The sequence below is a fragment of the Liolophura sinensis genome, chromosome 1 (assembly GCF_032854445.1).
Source record: "Liolophura sinensis isolate JHLJ2023 chromosome 1, CUHK_Ljap_v2, whole genome shotgun sequence".
Lineage (NCBI taxonomy): Eukaryota > Metazoa > Mollusca > Polyplacophora > Chitonida > Chitonidae > Liolophura > Liolophura sinensis.
Window position 1 is genome coordinate 12,363,174 of NC_088295.1, and position 19,170 is coordinate 12,382,343.

The 19,170-nt window shown below is 41.1% G+C and overlaps 1 protein-coding gene across 1 annotated transcript in view; it reads right to left on the minus strand.

Moving 5' to 3' along the window:
- Nucleotides 1-7,427: 7,427 nt before the first annotated feature.
- LOC135463745 (uncharacterized) overlaps nucleotides 7,428-19,170 on the minus strand; it is a 110,879-nt gene continuing 99,136 nt past the window's right edge. Inside the window, exons 79-84 of the mRNA XM_064741206.1 lie at nucleotides 15,288-15,443; nucleotides 11,666-11,779; nucleotides 11,286-11,397; nucleotides 10,915-11,126; nucleotides 9,451-9,466; nucleotides 7,428-8,079 (exon numbers count right to left, since the gene is read on the minus strand). Of these exons, the coding sequence (XP_064597276.1) occupies nucleotides 8,052-8,079; nucleotides 9,451-9,466; nucleotides 10,915-11,126; nucleotides 11,286-11,397; nucleotides 11,666-11,779; nucleotides 15,288-15,443 (638 nt within the window). The 3' untranslated portion in view covers nucleotides 7,428-8,051. The remainder of the gene's footprint in view (nucleotides 8,080-9,450; nucleotides 9,467-10,914; nucleotides 11,127-11,285; nucleotides 11,398-11,665; nucleotides 11,780-15,287; nucleotides 15,444-19,170) is intronic.

A 19,170-nucleotide genomic window follows, 5' to 3' on the forward strand; every position in this document is an offset into this window, starting at 1 on the left:
CACCTTATTGGAATATGCGTATATGCGTAAAACATATCCAGTGAATATTGGTGTATAAACTCAGTATGTCTCAATTTAGCCATTCAAAGAACATACATTAACATATATGCGTAAATCCACCTATAACATTCTTTTAGGTCTCTTAAAGCACAGATATATATGTACAAATCCACCTAGCATTCTGATTATACCGAGCTCATCAGAAAAGCCCGGATATTTCCCCCCTGTTAATAGCGCGAGGCTTTGACTGTTTAAATCGCAGGTTTATTCTGAGATCGACGGTAAACCACAAGTGAATGTTACTTGTTAACACGTATGTGTTATAGCGTCGGGGAGAAATTAAGGAGTCCTGTGAAGACATGTGTCACCTATGTGGCGAAAATAAATACAAGATGTTGTGTTACATTCCATGAGCCCTTCTAGTCAAGTTATCCCGCATTTTTATCCTGTATAAATATTTCACCGTGCCGTATCTCGTATAGAGTGAAACTGGCACTGCAGCGAGTAACAGCCTGATTTTCGCCTCTGTATCGGACGGTGAAAGTTTCTAACTGCCTCCGTCCAGCGCGTTATGCGACGGACATGACAGGTTTACGAGATGACAAGCTCCCATCCCCGCCTTCCCCGTCATCGCTAGCCCCGCCCTGATCCAAGCTTCAGCTGCCCGCGATCGGCACAACCGTCCGATTATGCCAACACAAGACGGCTGATAATTACGCTCAACAAAGGCTACATCACGCCGTGGTGTCCACGGTAAAGACCCCAACCACCGAACTCATGGATGAACCGCAACAACACAATAGCACACGTTTTGTCTGCATTGTTCCCATATCTGACATAACTCTGATGTCCTCCGTGGAATGGCTGCAGAGATAAATCAGCGCCAGGACCCGACAACCTCGACGTATATACTTACATACTTAACAAAACAACCTGCTCTCCTATACACCGTTTCTTCTCTTTCCCCTAAATCAGTCCCTCGCCTGCTTTACCACCGTTCTGGTCAGAAAACAATGTCCCCACCCCTCAACTCCCTCTAACAGACTCTGTAACAGACAGTCCAGCACAAACTGTAAATATGCCATCAAATAAATCCATACAATTTGCAGGCTGTGAATATGAGTGCCATTATAAAGAATAGCAATGTACTGAAAACGAAAATCATGTCTTTGAATAAAAAAACAAACACACCAACATTTTTCAGATATATCTGTTATCCCCAATTTTCTGGAGAACAATTTCACGTGATTCAGTTCTTTAGGGTCCAAATGCGTGTTTTTCGAAGGTCCACATACCAAGTGACTGAAATCCAAATCATATATAATATTTTTAATTTTCGTGCACACTTCGTGACAACATATCGTACCTCACACGATTTGAAAGAGTGAAAAAGGTATGGTTAGAAAGTCATCAAGTTCCATTAAGAATTTCGAGAACAGCAATGATGGTAATACAAGAAACGCTGCTATATGAGTTCTTAAGTTTATGTGAGTATATGCCTGCACCCAGTTTACATAACACAGTCTCTACGAACATTGGGGGGTGACTATCACAAAACACTTGTAGTTCCTGCAGTAGTAGTGTTGAAAATACGATCACGTATTCAACTGTAAAATCCAACCGTAATTCCGATACTCATGCAGAACATTCTCCGAGCTCTGAGTCAATGAGACTGTGTAAGCCTGTGATTACCAAATGTATCTTTTATAATAATCGGCATTTCCCATGTGCAGCTTCGGTTGCTGAAATAAGTTTGCTACTTTCACTACAATGATACATCTCTATATCAAAAACACCAAGGGTATGCAATCACAACGGACGGGAATATATGTACAGGTTAAACATCTCGGACATGTCCAACCGTGAGTTGAAAACAGATAATCAAAAAACAGGGAAACGTTGAAAACAAATAAAATGCAATGTGTACGTAACTGAATATATACATGTAGTCATATATGTTGGTATGCAAATATGCATGTATACACATAGTGCGCGCTGTATAGACCTAGACCAGCTGATTTGTTTCTGCTTAATAGGGCCTACTGGTGTGATACGCATATTAAGATCAACATAGCCCATGTGCATGGTGCTGAACTTGTGCAATGGTATACATAAAGCCAACCAGTTTCACCTTGATATAGCCTTAAAAACCATAAAGACAATCAACGCATTTTACATCATCGTTCCATCTCACGCGTGGTGTGAGAACACATGGTTAAAAAGAAAATAGGCCGTTGGACATGACAACAGCAAGAACACCTCTGCTACAGTCACCAGATGGACACGATGGAGAAAAGTTGTCAAATATTTTCTGTCGTCATTTATTAAGAAACTGTCCATTTGAAATTTATCCACCTGAAATTGGTTGTTTAAATTGCACTACAACATTTCCGAATCTACCACGGTCTGTCCAAGTGACATACCCCCAATCTAACAGAAAGCTGCAGTCTTTTCAGTATATTGGGGGCATCCCTGGCCGAGTGGAAGGTTTCACCATAATGCTGGCCGCCGTGGTATAACTGAAATATTCTTGCGAGTGTGACGTAAAACACCAAACAAATAAACAAACCAATTTCTCCAGTATACCATGTACGTCATTCTGCGACGTCCGAGGGTTTCGTCGTAGAGGCTTTTTCGGTCCATGAACTATAACATTAAGGTTGCTGTTCGTAATTCTCCTTGATTGAGTTTGTTTTTTTAGATGGATGACCCAGGTAAAACTCTCTTTAGCAGGGAGTGTTGCCCTCAGTCATTCGGAATGAGGAGGATCAGCAATTAAAGGCCCCTATTTGCTGGAGAGGTTGAGCAAGTCCTATGATGGTGGCAACATGTCCTGCAAGGTGTCTGGCTACAGCGTTTGGAAACTTACACCCTTGAACCATTCCAACGGTCTTTCCTCTTTGCTGGGTCGTGAGATTAGACATCGTTTGTGTGAAGTATATATACCGTCTAACGTGAAAATACTAAACGTTTCGGTAAAACTCTTCTTTTTAAAGGGCCCTGATAATTTAGAATGAACGCCTTTTCAACCAAACCATGTGCAATATTCATGATTTTGACTCACCGAGTTCGTGATTGACGCCAACTACTGCGTCATTTTATCAGGATCTTTTGCACAAGGTCAATGGTTATACTGTTATGACATTTTTTCGGACTTTCCAGCCATTTAATTTCACTTATACTACTGAAAAGTGATCGCAGCAGTCATTTCATTGATGACATGCCATCCTCTGCCCAAGTTTATATGTAATCTGTTAAATGTTTTTTACATGGCCAAAGTTGAACGACCATGTAATCATGATTGCCGCAACGGACATATTTTGTTTAACGCAGACAGCTGAAAACGATCCCAGCCGCCATCTTGCTAATCTTGCTAATGTCTCGAATATAAATCCAGGGTCAATCCTAGGTCAAGTCACACCTAAGACCTTAAAAGAGGAAGTTGTAACTTCCTCGCTTGGCGTTCATCATGAAGGAGATAGTGCAACGACTGGTTGACCCGTATCGGTGGATCGGGCGGGGCATCTTACTTGCCTTCCGTAAGGCGTCTCAGTGAAGCAGCACTAGATAAAAGAGCGGTGGAAAGCCGACCTGCAACAAGGAGGCACATTACACGTACCCTAAGGAGTCCTTCGTCGTTAGATGACTGAAAAATTGTTAAGTACCACGTTAAACCTCAAGCACTCACTGACTCAGGTTTAAAAGCAAAGGTGAAAACTTCTTGAGCAAGTGGTTATATGACTAATTAATATTACTGATGTCATGCGGCTGACAAAGTGTGAAGACAATCAGTCAAAGCCTTCTCAAACTGTTATCCACACAAAGTTAAACATGCTGAAACCAAAGATGACTGCAGCGGCAATAGTGTTTTATACATACATCTGGAGACCAATGCCAACAGTCCTCTCAAGGAGTCGTTTCCAAAACTCAGTTAATTGGTGTAAGCGTTCTTCAGATATTCCCCCGATAAAGTTAACCAACTCGAAAACAAAGATGACCCCGGTGCCCATACTGATTAACGCACCTCATTGAAAACCAATCCCAGATGTCCTCTCATTGTTGGCATAGCACTTTGAAAGTTTGAGGGCAAATGGTCGTGGCGTTGCGGAGTTATGTCCCGGATATCGTTTGTGGCGGACAGTGCAAATCCTGAAATCTCTCTACTGGACTGAAAAAGTGCCAAAAATACCCTGTAGTTAAAACTACCCGAGATTAATACATTTGGAACTCTCCTTGGAAATTTGAAAAAAAAAAGAAAACATAAAAATATCAACAAATTCCACCCAGATGTACAACGCTATAATCTTGAAAGATCTGACCAAATCACTTAAAATAAAATCATAATCTCTCTTTTTTGAGCAGCACATTTTATCGCTTTTAAGCTAATTAACGCCCGCAAGGTATTTCTTAAATCCAAGTATTTTGCCATTTTTAGGGCGTGAATCAGATTTTTCCAAGTTTCCCACCTGTGTGTCAGGTACGAGAATGGAGTACATAATAGGACAAATGTCCTGTGTCCACTTTTTACTATACATTGTATTTCGCATTTGACTGACACAAGAATTTTTACTACTAAGTGGCGAATGGCAGCACCCGTCGTGCATACATGGCCCAAATACAAATTTTTGTGCTGCCAACTTTTATGAAGTTATTATGGTATAAGCAGTACAATAAGGTGTGATGGTAACGGCAGATGATGTTGCGGTTGGGTTGGGTCAACAGCATTAAGTGTTCATCGGCCTATCTATAAGTAGTTCAACAAGTAAAATATACTATGTGTGTATTTCAATAATTCCACTCGCTTGCGATAACACACTGTTCATTGAATCTCGCTGATGTTGATCATGATGACGCACTATTTTCGATTGAGCTTTATGTTTTTTCGGTGGATTATAGTGATAGCGTGCATAACGAAGCTGGTCTGGTTTGAAAAGCTCGGGCCATTACTCAGCTGTCGGGGAAGACAATGGGAAGATCTGACCGGAGATAAGCCGTCCAGATTGCCGGCGCAATCAGCAACATAATAGACTCGCACTGTGTTTTATAGAGGTGTATCACAGCAAATTGCGTGTCAGGTACCATCAGCTCAGTTTAAGATGTGACTATAATGGATTAAACAATATTTACCGGATTACTTCGGATTGCGATAGATATCTTAATGGCGTAAATGGTTTGGAAAGATATCGGACGCGGCATACACTAGAAGTGGGTGGATTGATACATATTTTGGTATCTGTGTTCTGTGCTGTCAAGCGAAAGTTAATGCGTAAGCAGGGTGGAGGATTGTAGACGGCTGCACATATGATCCAGCGCAAATTAAAGTGGGGTTCAGAACCGAATTACGTTTTCAGTCACAACATTATGTGGAAGTGATTTGTTAATCTAATATGATATGTATGCAAGGATCCGTGGAATCGGGTCATGGGATGGGGTGAAAGAGTGGGGATGGGATAAGAGGGTGGTGAGGGCTTCAGTGATTTGTTTAAGAGCGGCCATTAGACCCTCGCTTAATTTGGTTGTTATAGTCATCAACCTCCGTCTGTCCACCTCGGAAATAGATCCAAGTCGTTAACAGGTTCTGTACTGCACACATGACCAATGCTACACACAAAATTCAGACCAAGTCTACGGTTATATTTACCAAATTTTTAGCTTACATCATGCGATACTTAGAGGAGATTGGCGAATGTGAGCCAAATGTTGTATATGAGAAATACACTAGATGTACCCATTTTACTGTAACCTATGTCTGTAAACTATACTATGAACGCAGCAGCTTATATTAAGTGATGCCAACACGCCTTAGAGCTTTTCACGTTAATATATACCGAAAGCACGTGACTGCATTACTCATGACGGTCTTCACAATGGTTTTTAATAATGCACACTTCTGCATTTCACTTTACGTTACTTTACCTTTGCAATGGTGTATGTGACAGACACCAATTTCAAACTAAAAAAGAGTTGCTCTCTTTCATAATTATGTCACCGGTTCTGCTTCCGTGATACTACAAGTCTGTATTTGCCATTAAAAATAGATTTCTAAGAGAGCAAAGAGCTTGCCTGTAGTCGATATATAAATGCAAGACTTAAACGGAATACATAACGTACTAAAACATTTACCTTAACATGGGTTCTAATATACAAAACACGTGAAGGTATGTAAAACATGAGCTCAGTACATGTAGTACTTTTTGAGAACATTTACCATAAGCCTTGATTTGTGAATTTTGTAATTTACGGCAATTAATATGCATACGTGGGTAAAATGAGGGAACATCCCCGTCATGTTATTGTGCTTTACATGTATGCACAATCACAAAACATGTTAAGATACCACCTTCAACATCTTGCCATAACATTTCTCCTAATATTATTGACTATATTGATGACATCGACGCTGGGGGCTGGAAATGATCTTAAAATTCTTATTGATAGTGCATTGACCAAAGCATCTAAAGCAATAATTAAACAAAAAAAAAAACAAAAAAACACAGCCGCTAGATTCGTGCACAAAAAGGCTTGGGAGCACGCAGTTCATGACCAAAGGGAGACAACCGCTCGTTAATGGCTTATTACACGATCTTGTCCGAGTTAAAACCAACCGTGTAAGTAACTACTTTCTAAACAGCAATCTGCGCAGAGTTGATTCACAGAATTTAACATTTGCGTTTAACTGAGAAGCTATTTAAATGCCCAGTGATCTTGCGACATATTTAGGATTATTTCACTACTGAATTTGTAGAAAAACTGCATAGCCCACAGTAGCCTTACACCTACACAGGCCTACAACAACCTTAGAAACGCTTATCCCTATAGCCAGGCCATTTCCATCTGCTCCACATACGACGATATCAAAATTAAACCTCTTTTAATCTAAACTTCTTCCATAGAACTGTTCCAAGTAGCAGGAGACAACTCTCTGGAATTCTAAAAATCGCTGTAAATGGAACAATCTCATTTATTTATTTACTTGTTTGGTTTTTTACGCCGTGCTCCAGAATATTTCACTTATATAGCGGCGGCTAGCATTATGGTGGGAGGGAACTGAGCAGAGCACAGGTGAAAACCAATGACCATCCGCTGTTGCTGACAGACCTTCCCAATTAATTACTATCCACAATTGTAAACAGCTATACCTGTGGGAATAGGTTCGATCTCAGGTATTCCACAGACTGCGATCAATGACACTTCCAGTCTGAAGTGTCTAACGGTAAAATAGACAAGTTCAGAGAGAACCCGCCAGCGCGGACATCATAGCGTAACACACCAACTTGCGATCTAAGGGAGGCAACCGTTCCCGTAGTATAGTTGTCTCATAGCGTACTGCTTTTGTTCGTTTTTAGCGTGCATGGTTAGGCATGTTTAAGAAGTCGAGGCTCCAGTTCCGGGTGAGCATATCCTGTTCAAAAAACGCAATGCATAGATATATACCGTATATTTATTAAAAGCATCAATATAACACAATGAACATAGTCTTTTAGGCAAAGTTTGCCAACAGTAAATATTATATTATGTGGGTAACATGCATGGCTTTCCAGATTAAGTTATGAAGTAAAGAATTAGAATAACAGATAGTTTAAAATTTATAGAGATCACTTTTCTAATATATGTGATATTGTCAATGTGAATACAAATACAAGATCTGTCTATTCAGTAGTCTGAGCGTATGAATACTTCTTGTATATATATATATCTATCTATATATATTTATATTAGTAATATGAAATAACTTGATAATGGAGACTACATTAAGAAAGCTTACTTTCGAGAATATTCAACCTGAATTTCAACAGCGCTCTGACAAAAAAAGAGCTACCAAAATATACAATCTAGTTAGATAACATTATGTGGCAAAACAATAATCACACAAAATAGGAATACCACTGAAGTCAATAAGAACTGTTCCAGAAATAGTAAACTTGTAACATCACAACCATGAAAGTGTAGCCTATATTTACATTTACGAAGCACAGCATTTTAATTTTTCCAACAATTTATGATTGATGAAAAGCCTATTTTGAAACTCTTTCATGGAGAATCATCACTTGTCAGACCTTGTCTCTGTCTCCACTGGGACTAAAACAGAAAAAAAATAAACAGAAAGTATGTTAAGGGTAGGGTTTGTCACTTAATGTGCTGCATATGTGGCCAGACTTATTTCCTCAACCTTTTCCCATATGAAAGAGCAACTTTAAGTGCAATTAATGCTTATTTTTAATTTGATTTTGGAGACAAAACTACATTGCTTGGATTGGCCAGTTTCAGGGCTTCACAAAAAGTACAATTTTGTCAGTCTACACAGTATAATGCCTTCAGAATATGCTTACATAAACACCAAGCAAACATGCGAAAAGGCTGAAGAATTACAGGAGACTTTTATCATATAACAGAAATGATCAAGTTAAATCACCGGTAGCTTAATGAATGGGACCTTGCTATGCACAGTTTTACTCTCTGATCATTAAGGGTACTTTTGCCTTGTTTGGCCCAAAATATCGATCAAATTGCCACATGTGTATGTTTATTCCGAAAGCAAAAATGTTTTCAAACTTTCTTTAAAACTTTAATCTTTCTTTTGCTTTTCTAAGTGCTGTTTTTTCCCTCACCAATTATCAATAATTTAAAAATACATGTGTTATTGTCCAACTGCACAGTTTACTTTTTAAACTAAAAATGGTCCCACAGATTTATTTCATATTCATCTTGGACTTTTCTGAGCGATCATTTAAAGCCTTCATTGACTTGGGCCAATAAAGTGTGATAAATTTTAAAAGTATTTTGAAATCAGCGCTCTTTCTGCTTTCAGGATTTTTCTGAAATACCCCTTTCATCCAAAAACATTTCCAAAAATAAAAAATACAAAAACCTTAAAAGAAATGACAAGACATCATGTTGCTAGTTTGACTTCATACAGAATGTTTCATGGGCCATTCATGGTTTGCACTGATTGTATTACTGGTACATCCAGTTTGAATGGAGAAATGTAGCAATCGAAGGAGAAGACAGAGTACATGAAAATCCACAACTGCTCTAAGTACCTGAATGGAGTAATTACGAAAATGAATTACGAAAGTAATTACCCAATTGTGATCAAACTTAAGAATGCACAAGTTCAGGTGAGAGACAAGATGTATGATAAGTTTCATCAAAATAGGTGCTGTAGTTTGGCAGGAGATGCATGGACAATATCGTGCCCATAGGCAGAAAGACAGACAGGGTGATTCCAGTATATCCCGCTAAACTTAGTCGAGGGGGGTATACAAATTATTTGGATTGGAACACAAAATTCTTGTTATGGTAGTTCCTAAGCGTTAATAATATTTCTGTCCTTGGATGTTGTGTACACAAAATTTTGAAAGCTTTTATGACAATCCTCACATTCTTTGTCATTCAAATTTCTCGAAATATAATTAACTGTCTGTCTAAACAGAACATATCAATACTTACTCATACACAGCAAAGTCTGCATGTAGAGATGGCAAAAAGAAAAGAAACTATTAGACATTTTGCCATTACCAGGGTTCTCAACATTAATACGTACTTAACAAAATTAGAAATTATATCTGCATTCAGTATAATTTTTTAACATTCAAGTTTTAAATGATTGTGATTTAAAGCCAAAGAGTATGAATAATCTGAGCAGCGTAGACTGGACAATATCCACAATCAAACAAGATCATACTATGCTTGGAGAAAATATAGATCTGATTAAAACAAAGTTGTTCTTCGCCGCAAACCTGTGACACAAGTTCCCTCGCACTGTAGAAAAGATAGTATCTGATTAGCATTGAAGAAATAGTCTTCAAAAGCACAGTTATTGATCACAAACAAATCTATAATACAACATACAATTCCCTGATATTTCAAGCCACACTCACAACTTAATGACTACCAAACTGTGCCCCTCCGACACCCACATATTAGTCAGCAGCCAAAAAGAATCCCAATATTTCTGTGGTAATCAAGGGGAGGCCAACAGCTAAAATTATGTTAATAAACTCTTGACAATGTCACATGGGTGAAAAAAAATGTTTGTAAGAAACACAAACATATAGAGCTTGAATATACATTAATTGAACTGGTGTCATTCACAAAATTACTCGATGTTTTCTTACATGGCAAGACCATGTTGATTACCTATATAAAAATATTTCAAAATTTCTTAAAATTTTAAGGCAGAAAAAAGTTTATCCGGTTTTTAAGATAAGACTGAATCTTTTTTCTCACACTCAGTATTGCGGTTCAGTATGGTGTACAGCAAACACTCACTTACTGACAGACTATTTAAGCTTAGCATACTTCTAATATAGCTTCTTAGATCAGCTGTTAAAAATCGTCATATTGATAAACTGATGAACACAATGCACTGAAACATCATGGAATATATCATCAGAACAGCACCTTCAACTGCTGCTTTTCAATCATGATAAATTCATTTTGAATATTATTTTGGACACAAACATAAAATTTGATATTTAATGACTGCAGCTTATATTTATAACAATGTATCATTGACTCTCTGACTCTCATTGACTCTATTTTTAAGAATGCAATGGTATATTGTTAAAATCTTTAAATAAATTTCAATTTAATAGAATGGAACACTCAACCAACTGTACACGGCCAGCGCTGGAGCTTTATCAGGTGACATCATCATTGCCCAAAACTTTTTTTTTTTTAACTCAAATGTGTAGTTTGTGTGTGAACGACCACAAGTTTGTGGTGTTGCCTCATAGGGTCAAGTATGTCATTCTTTGGACCGTCTACATACTGTCAGCATACCGAGAAGAGGTAGAATTGGCCAATGCCCATGGAACCAAACCCCATTTATTGAATGGTCAAGCTGTGGTCAAATGTGACTTTATTTATGTTCCATATGTGAAACTGTGAACTTGTGTATACAAGACTTACCCTGGTCATCCACAGATGTATTCTGAAAGCCACGGAATTCATATCCGACATTTTCCTCTGGTCCTGACAGCTTAAGGAAACTGCGGCCCATCTCGATTGAGCCGGCCATAGACCTGTCCCCATAGTAGTAAGGATCAGTGATCATGTGTGGAGCACCCATAAATGTAGAGCTCTCAGATCTCTTCAAACGGCGATTCACACGCTTTTTCCGTCTGCAAATATCAGAGTATTTCAGTCAGCCTGGTTATACATTATGATACACAAACCTATGAGGTGTATGGCTTGAGTAAGCGTTCTGCAAAACTTGGGAATTTCTTATAGCAAAAGTCTGGTTAATCTTTAGTAATGTCAGTTTAAACTGTTTTGCTTACCTCATGATGATACAAACACCCATGATGACTAATACCACCACGATGAGGAAAATGACAGTGCCAATCACACTGCCGACGATGGTTGCCTGATTCTGACCCAAGGTTTCAGCAGCTGAACGAATAACAGAGAGAAAACATCATACATGATGTATATGCACTAGTTACAATGATCCAGTCTTCTAGGTCAACATCATCTGCAATTTCTCAATTTATTCATATCTATAAATACATGAAAGCTGTCATAGGTTAAAAAACCTCATTGGAGATAAGTAAACAGGAAGTGGCCTGAACAGAGAGAGAGTCCAGGCAGACGGCTTGGCCAGCCAGGGCCTTCAGTGTTATTTTATATTACTGACAATCATCCCTTCCTAATTACTCACCTCTGCGGGTTTGGCACCTTTTGCCTGTATACACTGTGGTACAAACACAGTGAGCGTTTATACCGCTCTGACAGGTTCCTTGATTCTGGCAGTAATTTGGTATCTTACAAATATCTGCAAAGGTGAGGAATTTACATTATAACAACATTAAAGCATGATTCCTGACCAAACAAGCTCAAATTGTGAAACATTTATCTTTGGCTTTGTCAAATTGATCCCAGCACATTTATTTCTTTGATTCTTTCATATTGATTCTTTTCATGTTATAAGTTGTAGAATTTCAATTTCATCCACGACAGAAGTCTGTGCATAAAGTCCCACATCACATCCCATGATCAATGGCTGCTTGTCACCAATGTATCTGGAGACGATGCCCAATCATCACCAAGTTTTTCATAATACAGCAGTCCCAAGTCACACCTGGTAATAAAAGGCTGTTTGTTACCAATGTGTTAAGAGGGGATGCCTAGTCAACAAGCTTTTCATAATACAGGAGTCCCAAGCCACACCTGGTAATAACAGGCTGCTTGTCATCAATGTGTTCAGAGAGGATGCCTAGTCAACAAGCTTTTCATAATACAGGAGTCCCAAGCCACACCTGGTAATAACGGGCTGCTTGTCATCAATGTGTTCAGAGAGGATGCCTAGTCAACAAGCTTTTCATAATACAGGAGTCCCAAGCCACACCTGGTAATAATGGGCTGCTTGTCATCAATGTGTTCAGAGAAGATGCCTAGTCAACAAGCTTTTCATAATACAGGAGTCCCAAGCCACACCTGGTAATAACAGGCTGCTTGTCATCAATGTGTTCAGAGAAGATGCCTAGTCAACAAGCTTTTCATAATACAGGAGTCCCAAGCCACACCTGGTAATAATGGGCTGCTTGTCATCAATGTGTTCAGAGAAGATGCCTAGTCAACAAGTTTTTCCTTTAAATAACCTTTGGTGAAATGCTTTTGAATGCCCATGTTACAGTAAATGGAAACAAAAATAGTTTGCCTACCATTTTTCACAGAACAAATGATAAGACAGGATCATTTTTATCTTCAGCGATAAAGAGTTCAGACTAAAAAATCCCCTCCATTATTAAAACATATGCCATCTTAAAACTGAACCAGAAGCTTACCTATACATTCAGTGCCCCTGTACCATTTGATGTGGAACCAGAAGCTTACCTATACATCCAGTGGCCCCTGTACCATTTGTTGTGGAACGAGAAGCTTACCAGGGGGCCTCCGTGGCTCAGTTGGTTAGTGCGCTAGCGCAGCGTAATGTCCCAGGAGCCTCTCACCAATGCGGTCGCTGTGAGTTCAAGTCCAGCTAATGCTGGCTTCCTCTCCGGCCGTACGTGAGAAGGTCTGTCAGCAACCTGCGGATGGTCATGGGTTTTCCCGGGCTGTGCCCAGTTTCCTCCCACCATAATGCTGGTCGCCGTTGTATGAGTGAAATATTCTTGAGTACGGCGTAAAACACCAATCAAATAAATAAATAAATAAATAAATAAATAAGAAGCTTACCTATACATCCAGTGGTCCCTGTACCATTTGTTGTCGAACCAGAAGCTTACCAGGGGGCCTCCGTGGCTCAGTTGGTTAGCACGCTAGCGCAGCATAATGACCCAGGAGCCTTTCACCAATGCGGTCGCTGTGAGTTCAAGTCCAGCTAATGCTGGCTTCCTTTCCGGCCTTACGTGGGAAGGTCTGTCAGCAACCTGCGGATGGTCATGGCTCTGCCCAGTTTCCTCCCACCATAATGCTGGCCGCCGTCGTATGAGTGAAATATTCTTGAGTACGGCGTAAAACACCAATCAAATAAATAAATAAGAAGTTTGCCTATACATCCAGTGGTCCTTGTACCATTTGTTGTGGAACCAGAAGCTTACCTATACATCCAGTGGCTTCTGTAGCATTTGTTGTGGAACCAGAAGCTTACCTATACATCCAGTGGTCCCTGTACCATTTGTTGTGGAACCAGACGCTTACCTATACATTCAGTGGCCCTTGCACCATTTGTTGTGGAGCCAGAAGCTTACCTATACATCCAGTGGCCCCTGTACCTTTTGTTGTGGAACCAGAAGCTTACCTATACATCCAGTGGCCCCTGTGCCATTTGTTGTGGAACCAGAAGCTTACCTATACATTCAGCGCCCCTGTACCACCTGTTGTGGAACCAGAAACTTACCTATACATTCAGTGCCCCTGTACCATTTGTTGTGGAACCAGAAGCTTACCTATATATCCAGTGGTCCCTGTACCATTTGTTGTGGAACCAGAAGCTTACCTATATATCCAGTGGTCCCTGTACCATTTGTTGTGGAACCAGAAGCTTACCTATACATCCAGTGGCCCCTGTACCATTTGTTGTGGAACCAGAAGCTTACCTATACATTCAGTGCCCCTGTACCATTTGTTGTGGAACCAGAAGCTTACCTATACATCCAGTGGTCCCTCTGCCATTTGATGTGGAACCAGAAGCTTACCTATACATCCAGTGGTCCCTGTACCATTTGTTGTGGAACCAGAAGCTTACCTATACATCTAGTGGTCCCTGTACCATTTGTTGTGGAACCAGAGGCTTACCTATACATTCAGTGCCCCTGTACCATTTGATGTGGAACCAGAAGCTTACCTATACATCCAGTGGTCCTTGTACCATTTGTTGTGGAACCAGAAGCTTACCTATACATTCAGTGGCTCCTGTACCATTTGCTGTGGAACCAGAAGCTTCCCTATACATTCAGTGGCCCCTATGCCATTTGTTGAGGAACCAGAAGCTTACCTATACATCCAGTGGCCCCTGTACCATTTGTTGTGGAACCAGAAGCTTACCTATACATTCAATGGCCCCTGTGCCATTTGTTGTGGAACCAGAAGCTTACCTATACATTCAGTGCCCCTGTACCATTTTTTGTGGAACCAGAAGCTTACCTATACATTCAGTGGCCCCTGTACCATTTGATGTGGAACCAGAAGCTTACCTATACATTCAGTGCCCCTGTACCATTTTTTGTCGAACCAGAAGCTTCCCTATACATTCAGTGGCCCCTGTACCATTTGATGTGGAACCAGAAGCTTACCTATACATTCAGTGCCCCTGTACCATTTGATGTGGAACCAGAAGCTTACCTATACATTCAGTGCCCCTGTACCATCTGTTGTGGAACCAGAAGCTTACCTATACATCTAGTGGTCCCTGTACCACCTGTTGTGGAACCAGAAGCTTACCTATACATTCAGTGCCCCTGTACCATTTGATGTGGAACCAGAAGCTTACCTATACATCCAGTGGTCCCTCTGCCATTTGTTGTGGAACCAGAAGCTTACCTATACATTCAGTGGCTCCTGTACCATTTGCTGTGGAACCAGAAGCTTCCCTATACATTCAGTGGCCCCTGTACCATTTGTTGAGGAACCAGAAGCTTACCTATACATCCAGTGGCCCCTGTACCATTTGTTGTGGAACCAGAAGCTTACCTATACATTCAGTGCCCCTGTACCATTTCTTGTGGAACCAGAAGCTTACCTATACATTCAGTGGCCCTTGCACCATTTCTTGTGGAACCAGAAGCTTACCTATACATCCAGTGGCTTCTGTACCATTTGTTGTGGAACCTGAAGCTTACCTATACATTCAGTGGCCCCTATACCATTTGTCGTGGAACCAGCAGGACAATCTACACAACTCTCCTGCCATTTAATATTCTGGTATGAACCCTCAGGACATGGGACACATGTTTTCTTTTCCACATTATGGTACGTCCCAGGACTGGTACAGTTGGCTAAAAAGCAAACACAAAATGGAATTCTCAACTTCTTTTAGATGGAATATCCTTTGTCAGTACATGTATACAATACCATACAAATAAAACAATAAGAAAGCATTCAGAGGAGACCGACAGCTTGCCTGATTGAGCAATATCTGCTCTAGCTATTTTACAGCTGAAAGCTGCGACATATACACAGCCGAATTTCCACAACAACACTTATGAAATACTATTAACTGATTTGAAAAACTGTACAGAGATACATGTAGTAAACTCTGTACACTGTAATGCCAGCGTTCACATACGTACATGATTCTATTTGGAATGCAGACAATTACATGTGCTGGTAGTTGTCATCGCATATAGGTATGAATTTTGAATCCCTCACAGAACAGAATGATATCTATTGTGAAGCAATCTGAGGGAAAGAATAGTAAATAAATATAAAATCTTACATAACACAGAAAATGTACCATGTAACACAGTTTAAAACTATGCCTTACCAGTCCATATATTGTCAGTGCAGATGAAAACGCCTTGACAAAGATCAAAATTCAAGGTCTGAAAACTCAGAAGTCTGGCCAGAGATGTCAGTGTCCTAAATCTGAACTTGAATGTTGTTGACTATGGGTTCAAATTAATACGGCTGTATATTTCCTTCTGAGTAGCTAGAATCCATCTCGAAGATGACATCGATTTGATATGAATCCCTAGGTTATTTAGGCAAGCTAGACTTGGGTAGGCCATCTTTTACATCACCCACTAAGCCGTACCGGGAGGGTGGTGAATGGGCTAGGGCAGTAAATCTATTGTTTTTGGTGGATTTAAAGTTATTATTACGTTTCTCAGAAGCCCTCCTGGGTAACATAATGTTCAAACAGGTCGTAATCTTTATCATTTGGGTCAGTAGCTAAATCTTGACACTTATCCTGTAAGCACACTTACACTTAAGTTTACATGATATGGAAGATGTATGCTACATTTCATTAAAATAGGTTTAATACTTTAGGTAGAGTTGCATAGACAAAATCTGATTACAAGGAAAGTTTTGGAGGAGATGCATCAACAAAATCGTGTGTACAGACAAACAGATAGAAGGAAAGACAAGTTGATTCCAGTTTGCCCCCTGCCCCCAACTTCACTGAGGGTAGTATAAATACTTAATGTCTAAATTATGAACTGACTGGGGCATGTCACACAGTCTTACATATGACACAATCACTGCTGGAATGAGAGGCTGTAGTCTGGGTTATGAACTGACTGGGGCATGTCACACAGCCTTACCTATGTCACAATCACTGCTGGAATGAGAGGCTGTAGTCTGGGTTATGAACTGACTGGGGCATGTCACACAGCCTTACCTATGTCAAAATCACTCCTGGACTGAGAGGCTGTAGTCTGGGTTATGAACTGACTGGGGCATGTCACACAGTCTTACCTATGTCACAATCACCCCTGGACTGAGAGGCTGTAGTCTGGGTTATGAACTTACTGGGGCATGTCACACAGCCTTACATATGTCACAATCATTCTTGGACTGAGAGGCTGTAGTCTGGGTTATGAACTGACTGGGGCATGTCACACAGCCTTACATATGTCACAATCACTGCTGAACTGAGAGGCTGTAGTCTGGGTTATGAACTTACTGGGGCATGTCACACAGCCTTACCTATGTCACAATCACTGCTGGACTGAGAGGCTGTAGTCTGGGTTATGAACTGACTGGGGCATGTCACACAGCCTTACCTATGTCAAAATCACTCCTGGACTGAGAGGCTGTAGTCTGGGTTATGAACTGACTGGGGCATGTCACACAGCCTTACCTAAGTCACAATCACTGCTGGACTGAGAGGCTGTAGTCTGGGTTATGAACTGACTGGGGCATGTCACACAGCCTTACCTATGTCACAATCACTGCTGGACTGAGAGGCTGTAGTCTGGGTTATGAACTGACTGGGGCATGTCACACAGCCTTACCTATGTCACAATCATTCCTGGACTGAGAGGCTGTAGTCTGGGTTATGAACTGACTGGGGCATGTCACACAGCCTTACCTCTGCCACAATCACTGCTGGACTGAGAGGCTGTAGTCTGGGTTATGAATTGACTGGGGCATGTCACACAGCCTTATCTATGTCACAATCACTGCTGGACTGAGAGGCTGTAGTCTGGGTTAACTGACTGGGGCATGTCACACAGCCTGACCTATGTCACAATCACTGCTGAACTAAGAGGCTGTAGTCTGGGTTATGAACTGACTAAAGCATGTCACACAGCCTTACTTATGTCACAATCACTCCTGGACTGAGAGGCTGTAGTCTGGGTTATGAACTGACTGGGCTATGTCACACAGCCTTACCTATGTCACAATCACTCCTGAACTGAGAGGCTGTAGTCTGGGTTATGAACTGACTGGGGCATGTCACACAGCCTTACCTATGTCACAATCACTGCTGAACTAAGAGGCTGTAGTCTGGGTTATGAACTGACTGGGGCATGTCACACAGCCTTACATATGTCACAATCACTCCTGGACTGAGAGACTGTAGTCTGGGTTATGAACTGACTGGGGCATGTCACACAGCCTTACCTATGTCACAATCACTGCTGAACTGAGAGGCTGTAGTCTGGGTTATGAACTGACTGGGGCATGTCACACAGCCTTACCTATGTCACAATCACTCCTGGACTGAGAGGCTGTAGTCTGGGTTATGAACTGACTGGGGCATGTCACACAGCCTTACATATGTCACAATCACTGCTGAACTGAAAGGCTGTAGTCTGGGTTATGAACTGACTGGGGCATGTCACACAGCCTTACCTATGTCACAATCACTCCTGGACTGAGAGGCTGTAGTCTGGGTTATGAACTGACTGGGGCATGTCACACAGCTTTACATATGTCACAATCACTCCTGGACTGAGAGGCTGTAGTCTGGGTTATGAACTGACTGAGGCATGTCACACAGCCTTACCTATGTCACAATCACTGCTAGACTGAGAGGCTGTAGTCTGGGTTATGAACTTACTGGGGCATGTCACACAGCCTTACCTATGTCACAATCACTGCTGGACTGAGAGGCTGTAGTCTGGGTTATGAACTGACTAAAGCATGTCACACAGCCTTACCTATGTCACAATCACTGCTGAACTGAGAGGCTGTAGTCTGGGTTATGAAATGACTGGGGCATGTCACACAGCCTTACCTATGTCACAATCACTCCTGGACTGAGAGGCTGTAGTCTGGGTTATAAACTGACTGGGGCCTTTCACACAGCCTTACCTATGTCACAATCACTCCTGGACTGAGAGGCTGTAGTCTGGGTTATGAACTGACTGGGGCATGTCACACAGCCTTACCTATGTCACAATCACTCCTGGACTGAGAGGCTGTACTCTAGGTTATGAACTGACTGGGGCATGTCACACAGCCTTACCTATGTCACAATCATTCCTGCACTGAGAGGCTGTAGTCTGGGTTATGAACTGACTGGGGCATGTCACACAGCCTTACCTATGTCACAATCACTCCTGGACTGAGAGGCTGTAGTCTGGGTTATGAACTGACTGGGGCATGTCACACAGCCTTACCTATGTCACAATCACTCCTGGACTGAGAGGCTGTAGTCTGGGTTATGAACTTACTGGGGCATGTCACACAGCCTTACCTATGTCACAATCATTCTTGGACTAAGAGGCTGTAGTCTGGGTTGTGAACTTACTGGGGCAGGTCACACAGCCT